This window comes from Amia ocellicauda, chromosome 14, assembly GCF_036373705.1.
Source record: "Amia ocellicauda isolate fAmiCal2 chromosome 14, fAmiCal2.hap1, whole genome shotgun sequence".
In the NCBI taxonomy this organism is placed as follows: domain Eukaryota; kingdom Metazoa; phylum Chordata; class Actinopteri; order Amiiformes; family Amiidae; genus Amia; species Amia ocellicauda.
This window is the reverse complement of record NC_089863.1, coordinates 30,522,732-30,533,215: the sequence shown is the minus strand read 5'-3', so window position 1 is coordinate 30,533,215 and position 10,484 is coordinate 30,522,732. Positions and strand designations below refer to the sequence as shown.

At 43.6% G+C, this 10,484-nt stretch overlaps 2 protein-coding genes across 2 annotated transcripts; both read left to right on the top strand.

The window, feature by feature from the left end:
• Positions 1-208: 208 nt before the first annotated feature.
• Positions 209-1,641, top strand: LOC136768167 (fish-egg lectin-like). Its single transcript, XM_066722217.1, has 4 exons — positions 209-306; positions 427-672; positions 781-1,123; positions 1,343-1,641. The coding sequence occupies exons 1-4, from the start codon at positions 258-260 to the stop codon at positions 1,503-1,505; spliced, it is 801 nt and encodes a 266-aa protein (XP_066578314.1). The 5' UTR covers positions 209-257; the 3' UTR covers positions 1,506-1,641.
• Positions 1,642-6,950: 5,309 nt separating this feature from the next.
• Positions 6,951-8,383, top strand: LOC136768166 (fish-egg lectin-like). Its single transcript, XM_066722216.1, has 4 exons — positions 6,951-7,048; positions 7,169-7,414; positions 7,523-7,865; positions 8,085-8,383. Exons 1-4 carry the CDS (start codon positions 7,000-7,002, stop codon positions 8,245-8,247), a joined length of 801 nt encoding a protein of 266 aa, XP_066578313.1. The 5' UTR covers positions 6,951-6,999; the 3' UTR covers positions 8,248-8,383.
• The last annotated feature ends 2,101 nt before the right edge of the window (positions 8,384-10,484 follow it).

The window sequence follows — 10,484 nt, the reverse complement described above, 5'->3', positions numbered from 1 at the left end:
TCATGAATTATGTTAATCATTTAATTGTCAGAGCAGTGGTGCCACTTGCCATGTCATCTACCCTGGCCAATGGTCTTACAGGTTGAATTCATTAAGAGGATTATCACTAATCAGGTCCCTCATTTCATTGCCGCTGTGCATCTCAATTAATCAATTAACCAGCGATTAGACAGGTGTGTCTAGCGGTGGACCGGGGTATTTAAATGCCTGTGTGTGAACAGTTCTAATATATCAATTCTCTGAGAGTGATAGCAACCATGAAAGGAGGGATTGTTGGTGTGGTTTTGTTGGTGGGTTCTGGCATTGGTAAGCTTGTTTGAAATATAAATCCTCTTTGTTATGGAGATGAAATGTATTCCACTTGAGATGCACATGCACATGGAGATGGTGACTGTGTACTGCTCTAATGGATCCCTCTCCCTTCAGTGTGGGTAGCTGAAGCCCTGCACTGTGAGGCTGTCCCTGGTGTCCTGAAGCAGATTGATGCTGGTGCTGGCAGAGTGTGTGGCATCTCGAAAGAGGGCAAAGTTGTGGACTTCCGTGACGATGGTTGGGTTGACCTAGAGGCATCTGGTAAACATGTCAGTGTAGGGCCTGCTGGGCTCTGGAGAGTTGGCCTTGATGGCCTGGTCTTCAAGTGGTTTCAAAAAGGCTGGGTCCAGGTGAATCCAGGTATGGCCTGGATGTGATCTACTGCATCCCTTGCTTAAAATCTCGACCTGCACCAGCTGTCCATCAGGTCACATTCTTGCTGTAGACCCTCTTTCATTCCTCTGGCAGGCAACCTGATCCAGATTGATGCTGGTGGGGACAAGTTTGTGGTGGGCTGCAATCCCTCCAGTGGCATTGTCTGTCTAAACCACAGGCCTGCACTGAGCTACGATGGCTCTGGCAGTGTGTCCTGGATGGCCGTCCCAGGCGAGCTCAAGTACTACTCCTGTGGGCCTGTTGGGTGCTGGGGAGTGAACAAGCTAGATGAAATCCACGTCAAGCTGGGTGTCAGTGGGAATTCCTGTCCTGGCCCTGAGAAGTGGTACCGCATTCCAGGCTCCCTGTCCATGGTGGAAGTGAGCGCAGATGGTGAAGTGCATGGAGTGAACAAACATGGCTCGGTATTCAAAAGGTGAGGTTCCAGCTGTTGAATGTGAGCAGGTTATGCTGCTAATGGATGGGTTTGAATGGCTAGTCGAACTGGACTGGGGAGAGGAAGGTTGTGAAATGCTTGACCATAGCCTCTGTATGAACTGACTGGACAAGGGTGTGATCCTGTCAAGGGGCTTGTTTGGACCATGTCTAGAAGCCTCAATGCTCTGGCTCCTGACTTCTCCCTTTTGCCTTTCAGGATTGGTGTCAGTGCCTGTAACCCCTTTGGCAGTGGGTGGGAACATCTAAGGGTAGCTGGCATAAGCAGCCATGTGTCGTATGATCGTGGAGTCCTCTGGATTATCTGCAGAAGTGGCGAAGTCCAGAAGTGCAGGTTCTCTGAAGCCCTGCCATCTGAGTAAATGTTGGCCTCCTGTGTAGGCTGATGCTACTTTTGAGTTGACATGGCTTTGGGAGAAGTGTACTTCTCTGGCTTCCACATGCTCTGTAATCTTTGTTCCATGTGTTAATAATAAAGCTCTAGGAAAATGGACTGACCATCTGTTTTGTCAAGCTTCTCTGCCTTAATGTGTACTCTCCACTACTCCCATCTTAGCTGATGCCATGAAGCCAAATGTGCACCAATGTTTGGTCTAGAAATGGTTTATCCTAAGACCCCATTTGCCTTGACTTCACTTCTTGCCAGTGGTTCTATGGCATATGGGGACACTTCTAGCTTTGTGTGCATGCAAGCACAGTCCACCTCTGCTGTGCCCATGGCATGGCAGATTGAGCCTTGATACTGTATGGGGGGGTGGGGAGCCCTGTATGCATAAGCTTCTTGAGGCATGAGGATTTCTCTCCTCTCTTCAGCATAGCCTCACAAGGATGTCTTATTGGATATAGATCTGACCTCTCTAGGGTGGGGAAACCTAGAAGCCCATTTGATCATTCAAACCATAATTTATAGTTGTGCTGAACAGGAAACAAGCAAGTCACACCCTTTCCACATTCCATACTGACCCTTTCATTGTGTGGACTCGTCACAGTGTCTCCTGGATCCTATTCCAGCTTCTAATGGTTGGCTACTGTAGCCAAAATAGTTGGAAAGGAGGGGAGGCAGCTGTGGGCATTGGACCCCTGAGATAAACTTCCTAAGCCAATACAATCTCCTGCTTCTTTCACCAATGAGCAATGTGATAAGATGTTGAATCCTTTCACTAACGGTAGAGAGCATTTATGAAATGATCTGCCCTCGTTCAGTAGTGGTTACAGTAAATCCCACTATAGACTGGTGAAGAATTAAGAAGTTTATTGCACAAAATATAAGTACAGGTTAACTCTGAGCCCTCCTGTCACATGAAGTGAAGAAAAAGAACTTGTGATGTGAGTTGAAAGAAGCCTTTTTGTATCTCTTGATAGACAATAGGTTAGTCTTATCTGTCAAAAGTGATCTCAAAAAGTTTGATCTCAATCTAAACCAGTTGTACCAGTTCAGTCCACCACATGCATAATAATACAGTCACTGATAAAGTATCTGTTGAACCCAGGTATAGAATTGAAGTCTTCAAGCACAGAAGATAATGTATTTATTTAACATGTCCGGCCTGGAAGGCCCTGACATGGAAGCTCTCCACCTGAGTGGAGTCTCTCTGAACAGCAAGAGTTAACAGCTTTTATAGGAAGCATGACATGTGGTTCTGTGGGCAGGGTCAGTCACATGTTTCCAAGAAGTGTTGCCTCAAGGTCAGGTTTCTGGCCCTTGTAATGTTCATGGTTGTCTTTCTGGGGGAAGGTGTGGGATGTGGAAACCAGATGGCTTCCTTTGATATACTGGGGGAGGTCCAGTCCCATGGTCATCTTTAACATCTGTTAATCAATAACCATGATGTGACCTCCCTAGCCTTAAGATAAGCCACAGAAAACCTTGAAGCAAATGCTGGGAGGGACTTCTGCAGCGTCAGCACTCATAAAAACAGCCTTGCTAACATTTGGTTGCTTGACCATTAATACAATTGGCTCTGTTGACATATTAGTATTTCAAACATTAATGTAAACCATTATAAAGTTTATTCAAAACATGAATACCGGCTCTTCAGTCCCTCCAGTTAGTAATAGAGTGAAGCAGAATGAAGCCAAAAGAATCGTGTTTGTCAGTTACAATAATTTCTTCCTCCTGAGGGGCAGGTGGTCTGGTGCTGTGTTTTCAGTTCCCATCCATCCCAGTCTGCCACCTACGAGGTGTGTATGTATTTACGGTGAGGTATTCAAATAATCAGGGGAGAGCAATGTCCTTTTCTTTGCTTGGTCAGTCAAACAATAATGTCATAACTACACCTTTCTGAATATTGAGATCTCTTATGGAAATTGCAGTGGTCATCACAAATTCCTGGAGCTTTACAGTGCGTCTCAAATTATGTTTCATCCTGCCCCAGGTCATAAAAGTAAATCCCCAGTTACTACCTACATAATACATACTTATTCTTTCTTCATGGCTCTTGTTCTGTTCATTTGAATAATTTGACATCTCCACCAAAAGTACATTATAAATTAAACTATCAGTACAAGATTATATGCTACTGTGGATGCCACAGCACAGCTGTTTCACAATGTATTGTACATTCATATAATCTGGGAAACCTTCAATTATAATATTTTAAATTTTTTCTCCACTCAGTCAACCATCACTTTGGAGTTGTGGACTGCAACATCGGTCTGTTCAAGATGCCGTGTGGCTGTCTTTAAAGCCGCGCCCTCGGCCTACTGTAACACCAGCATCTTCTCAGTATGCACCTTTGCCACTACGGGTCAAACGTCGGTTCCTTCAGGATACGATTCATAATGTGCATATCTGCCATATGGAATAAATCCGTCATCTGAAGACACAATGTGTGGTTCGCACAACGTCAGAGATCCTTTTATGAAAGGCATCTCTATCACAAGTACAGTAGTTGACATTCACACAATCTATAAGGTTTCCAGTATAGGGACAATTCAAAATAATAATAATTGATCACAACCACACATTATTTAGCACTCAGCTGTCATCAGCAGCATCATATCTCCTGTGTTTACTTCCTAGTGTAAACACTCTGTTTTTGTGTGGAGCTGTCAAACTTTCAAAACAATGTGCTTATCTCTTTCCTTTTTATCTAACTTAAATATCTGAGACCATTAAAATCATGATTACACCAGCTCCTTCAACAAAATACTTGTTAGGTAACTGATGGCAGTTATTAATCTCTGTGTCTCAATTCATTCCCATGAAAGGGAGTGGAGAGTAGGGAGTAGAGTGGCTGTGGAAACAGAAAAGCTATAAATAGCAGAAGCCAGTGAAGGTTAGTGGTGGGGGTACAAACCTTTCAGAAGCATTGAACCATTTGAAGCTATTGCACCTAGAAAAGGGTTTGCTGCTTCAAAGTACTCCATACATTCACTCCATATTGGCATCAGCTGGTGAATACATGGTAGTGCGACTGTATTGAGTGATTCGAAAGGCTGCAGTACTTGAAACATCCGTGAGGCAATATACAAATGAACCCATCAGCTTCTCTGATATGTGGCTCAATTTAGGTTACGTGAAAAAAATGTCCAAAAATATCTATCAATCTATGGCTAAATCCATGTCTTTATTACTGTCTTTAAATCTATATCTCTATCTATCTCCCTATCTTCTATCGCAATCTGTACGTCTGTCTAACTATATATAAGCCCACACGAATTGAACACCAATTCCTCACTGTTAGATGCAGGTGTGACGTAATGAAGCTTTGTTTGCAGTGATCACATGATTTCTGGCAAGGTGTCACAGGACTGTGACACACTGTATCGATACATTGTGCTTCGGATGTGTTGGTACTGCATCGTGAAGCCTGCTTCGAGCGTAACACCACTAGTGAAGGAGCGGCTCAGCCTGGCAACTTGTGCTTATTTTGTATTTGTTTTCCGTTTTAGCTGTTTGTTTTTGTTCATTTAAAGTATTGTTTTAATTTTGCAACCTGTATCTGCGCCTCTGCTGTGGTGACATCTTTCTCACAATTCATATTGTAGTGATCTGGGACTGTGGGGACATGTGGGGCAGGTGTGTGTGTAATGTTCACGTGTTGTGCATGTGCTTGTGTTACTGTTGGTAGTGGGGGATTAGTTAGTTCTGGGGTCAGGAGTTGGCCCGGCGCAGGAACACAGGGGGCTCCTTAATTGAGGGATCCAGTCACATGGTACAACGACTTAAACAGGGGTGCCCGGATCCCACATATCAGATTAGAGTTTCAGTTTCAGGTGAGATAGAAGTTCAGAGTCAGTCAGTTGAGAGTGTCGCTTCAGTCAAGTTCATGCATCTGTTCTGTGTCAAACAAAGTTCAATGGCTTTTGATTCTGCCTCCCTATGTTATTCCTGCATTGTTTAGTGAAACCAAAAGAGAGCAAAAAGCCACACTCCGTTTACAAGTAACTACAGGTGGCTAGACACGTGGTTACTCAGTTTACATACTACACTGCTGTGCAAGCTGAACACAAGCCTAAAGTTTAACATTTCTAAACCTGATGACCTACAATGCTGTGTAATTTAACTTTTGTAAATGTAATGTTTGCAACTAGCCAAAGGTGATGTATATGTTTGTGAACCTGAAGTTTACACTTTACATTACTCTGTAAACTGATTGTGAAACCAGCTGTACAAATATACATGGTGAGCTACTAGGTTAGCAGATCTTTGTAAACAGTGTAAACGTAATGTTTACAAAGCAGTTTACACACTGTGTACATTTGTAGATGACTTGAGTTTACAAAGAGTGCAGCTCAGTAAACTTTTAATTTCATGCAGTGTCGAGTACTTGCTCTTGTTCACAGGGGACATCACTGTCACTGTCACTGCTACTGTTATAAAATACACTAAAAGAAATACTGTTTATGAATGCATACACTGTTGTAGACATATTTGTTATGCAGATTATTTAAAGATATATAAAGATATGAAAGATGTAAGTGTGGAAGGAAGACTTGAATGTCTCTCTTTGCAAGGCTTTACTGCCTGTATACTTGAAGATATGTCAAGATTCGAATCAGGCCAGGAGGTACCTTGATCGCTCTTTGAAAAATTATGTGCATCTGGCAGACGATGTCGAACTGTGTGATTTAAGGGTCTCTTCCCTTATCTATGCATTGGCCTGGGAACTGTCATCCATACATAAATATCTTCTGCTTAGCTTGCTTTAAAGACAGCACAGAAAATGGTTTAATTATAACCAGATCTTTGTTTACTCTGCCTTTTTGTATCACGTCAGAGCAACTTTGTATGGTTTTCGATTCATTGTTCAACAAACGCACTAACCTGATTGAAGGCTGAGTTTCTTCCACATTAGTAAGACATATTCCCTTAATGTATGTAATTCATCCAATTCATGTGCCAGGTTCTGTGTATTGCCAGCAACAGATTTGCATAAGTATGATTCAAACCTAACTGCCAGTTAATTCCAGTTAGTAGTGGCAAATGTATCCTGGAATCACTCCATTGAAACATGACACAAAGTCATGACTCAACTGACCCAATACGGACTAGAAATCAACAAACACAGTTAGAACTCAAACAGCAGCTGGAATATGAGAGTTAATAAGTATCGGTGGCAGTCATAGCCATGTGTGGCTAAAAACATGCAGTCTTTCATGAATTATGTTAATCATTTAATTGTCAGAGCAGTGGTGCCACTTGCCATGTCATCTACCCTGGCCAATGGTCTTACAGGTTGAATTCATTAAGAGGATTATCACTAATCAGGTCCCTCATTTCATTGCCGCTGTGCATCTCAATTAATCAATTAACCAGCGATTAGACAGGTGTGTCTAGCGGTGGACCGGGGTATTTAAATGCCTGTGTGTGAACAGTTCTAATATATCAATTCTCTGAGAGTGATAGCAACCATGAAAGGAGGGATTGTTGGTGTGGTTTTGTTGGTGGGTTCTGGCATTGGTAAGCTTGTTTGAAATATAAATCCTCTTTGTTATGGAGATGAAATGTATTCCACTTGAGATGCACATGCACATGGAGATGGTGACTGTGTACTGCTCTAATGGATCCCTCTCCCTTCAGTGTGGGTAGCTGAAGCCCTGCACTGTGAGGCTGTCCCTGGTGTCCTGAAGCAGATTGATGCTGGTGCTGGCAGAGTGTGTGGCATCTCGAAAGAGGGCAAAGTTGTGGACTTCCGTGACGATGGTTGGGTTGACCTAGAGGCATCTGGTAAACATGTCAGTGTAGGGCCTGCTGGGCTCTGGAGAGTTGGCCTTGATGGCCTGGTCTTCAAGTGGTTTCAAAAAGGCTGGGTCCAGGTGAATCCAGGTATGGCCTGGATGTGATCTACTGCATCCCTTGCTTAAAATCTCGACCTGCACCAGCTGTCCATCAGGTCACATTCTTGCTGTAGACCCTCTTTCATTCCTCTGGCAGGCAACCTGATCCAGATTGATGCTGGTGGGGACAAGTTTGTGGTGGGCTGCAATCCCTCCAGTGGCATTGTCTGTCTAAACCACAGGCCTGCACTGAGCTACGATGGCTCTGGCAGTGTGTCCTGGATGGCCGTCCCAGGCGAGCTCAAGTACTACTCCTGTGGGCCTGTTGGGTGCTGGGGAGTGAACAAGCTAGATGAAATCCACGTCAAGCTGGGTGTCAGTGGGAATTCCTGTCCTGGCCCTGAGAAGTGGTACCGCATTCCAGGCTCCCTGTCCATGGTGGAAGTGAGCGCAGATGGTGAAGTGCATGGAGTGAACAAACATGGCTCGGTATTCAAAAGGTGAGGTTCCAGCTGTTGAATGTGAGCAGGTTATGCTGCTAATGGATGGGTTTGAATGGCTAGTCGAACTGGACTGGGGAGAGGAAGGTTGTGAAATGCTTGACCATAGCCTCTGTATGAACTGACTGGACAAGGGTGTGATCCTGTCAAGGGGCTTGTTTGGACCATGTCTAGAAGCCTCAATGCTCTGGCTCCTGACTTCTCCCTTTTGCCTTTCAGGATTGGTGTCAGTGCCTGTAACCCCTTTGGCAGTGGGTGGGAACATCTAAGGGTAGCTGGCATAAGCAGCCATGTGTCGTATGATCGTGGAGTCCTCTGGATTATCTGCAGAAGTGGCGAAGTCCAGAAGTGCAGGTTCTCTGAAGCCCTGCTATCTGAGTAAATGTTGGCCTCTTGTGTAGGCTGATGCTACTTTTGAGTTGACATGGCTTTGGGAGAAGTGTACTTCTCTGGCTTCCACATGCTCTGTAATCTTTGTTCCATGTGTTAATAATAAAGCTCTAGGAAAATGGACTGACCATCTGTTTTGTCAAGCTTCTCTGCCTTAATGTGTACTCTCCACTACTCCCATCTTAGCTGATGCCATGAAGCCAAATGTGCACCAATGTTTGGTCTAGAAATGGTTTATCCTAAGACCCCATTTGCCTTGACTTCACTTCTTGCCAGTGGTTCTATGGCATATGGGGACACTTCTAGCTTTGTGTGCATGCAAGCACAGTCCACCTCTGCTGTGCCCATGGCATGGCAGATTGAGCCTTGATACTGTATGGGGGGGTGGGGAGCCCTGTATGCATAAGCTTCTTGAGGCATGAGGATTTCTCTCCTCTCTTCAGCATAGCCTCACAAGGATGTCTTATTGGATATAGATCTGACCTCTCTAGGGTGGGGAAACCTAGAAGCCCATTTGATCATTCAAACCATAATTTATAGTTGTGCTGAACAGGAAACAAGCAAGTCACACCCTTTCCACATTCCATACTGACCCTTTCATTGTGTGGACTCGTCACAGTGTCTCCTGGATCCTATTCCAGCTTCTAATGGTTGGCTACTGTAGCCAAAATAGTTGGAAAGGAGGGGAGGCAGCTGTGGGCATTGGACCCCTGAGATAAACTTCCTAAGCCAATACAATCTCCTGCTTCTTTCACCAATGAGCAATGTGATAAGATGTTGAATCCTTTCACTAACGGTAGAGAGCATTTATGAAATGATCTGCCCTCGTTCAGTAGTGGTTACAGTAAATCCCACTATAGACTGGTGAAGAATTAAGAAGTTTATTGCACAAAATATAAGTACAGGTTAACTCTGAGCCCTCCTGTCACATGAAGTGAAGAAAAAGAACTTGTGATGTGAGTTGAAAGAAGCCTTTTTGTATCTCTTGATAGACAATAGGTTAGTCTTATCTGTCAAAAGTGATCTCAAAAAGTTTGATCTCAATCTAAACCAGTTGTACCAGTTCAGTCCACCACATGCATAATAATACAGTCACTGATAAAGTATCTGTTGAACCCAGGTATAGAATTGAAGTCTTCAAGCACAGAAGATAATGTATTTATTTAACATGTCCGGCCTGGAAGGCCCTGACATGGAAGCTCTCCACCTGAGTGGAGTCTCTCTGAACAGCAAGAGTTAACAGCTTTTATAGGAAGCATGACATGTGGTTCTGTGGGCAGGGTCAGTCACATGTTTCCAAGAAGTGTTGCCTCAAGGTCAGGTTTCTGGCCCTTGTAATGTTCATGGTTGTCTTTCTGGGGGAAGGTGTGGGATGTGGAAACCAGATGGCTTCCTTTGATATACTGGGGGAGGTCCAGTCCCATGGTCATCTTTAACATCTGTTAATCAATAACCATGATGTGACCTCCCTAGCCTTAAGATAAGCCACAGAAAACCTTGAAGCAAATGCTGGGAGGGACTTCTGCAGCGTCAGCACTCATAAAAACAGCCTTGCTAACATTTGGTTGCTTGACCATTAATACAATTGGCTCTGTTGACATATTAGTATTTCAAACATTAATGTAAACCATTATAAAGTTTATTCAAAACATGAATACCGGCTCTTCAGTCCCTCCAGTTAGTAATAGAGTGAAGCAGAATGAAGCCAAAAGAATCGTGTTTGTCAGTTACAATAATTTCTTCCTCCTGAGGGGCAGGTGGTCTGGTGCTGTGTTTTCAGTTCCCATCCATCCCAGTCTGCCACCTACGAGGTGTGTATGTATTTACGGTGAGGTATTCAAATAATCAGGGGAGAGCAATGTCCTTTTCTTTGCTTGGTCAGTCAAACAATAATGTCATAACTACACCTTTCTGAATATTGAGATCTCTTATGGAATTTGCAGTGGTCATCACAAATTCCTGGAGCTTTACAGTGCGTCTCAAATTATGTTTCATCCTGCCCCAGGTCATAAAAGTAAATCCCCAGTTACTACCTACATAATACATACTTATTCTTTCTTCATGGCTCTTGTTCTGTTCATTTGAATAATTTGACATCTCCACCAAAAGTACATTATAAATTAAACTATCAGTACAAGATTATATGCTACTGTGGATGCCACAGCACAGCTGTTTCACAATGTATTGTACATTCATATAATCTGGGAAACCTTCAATTATAATATTTTA

Bases quoted from the DNA above. Each gene is read 5' to 3' on its own strand.
- LOC136768167 (XM_066722217.1), top strand. From the start codon at position 258: ATGAAAGGAGGGATTGTTGGTGTGGTTTTGTTGGTGGGTTCTGGCATT. The intron at 673-780 runs GTATGGCCTGGA...TTCCTCTGGCAG, and splicing joins CTGGGTCCAGGTGAATCCAG to GCAACCTGATCCAGATTGAT. The intron at 1,124-1,342 runs GTGAGGTTCCAG...TTTGCCTTTCAG, and splicing joins CATGGCTCGGTATTCAAAAG to GATTGGTGTCAGTGCCTGTA.
- LOC136768166 (XM_066722216.1), top strand. From the start codon at position 7,000: ATGAAAGGAGGGATTGTTGGTGTGGTTTTGTTGGTGGGTTCTGGCATT. The intron at 7,415-7,522 runs GTATGGCCTGGA...TTCCTCTGGCAG, and splicing joins CTGGGTCCAGGTGAATCCAG to GCAACCTGATCCAGATTGAT. The intron at 7,866-8,084 runs GTGAGGTTCCAG...TTTGCCTTTCAG, and splicing joins CATGGCTCGGTATTCAAAAG to GATTGGTGTCAGTGCCTGTA.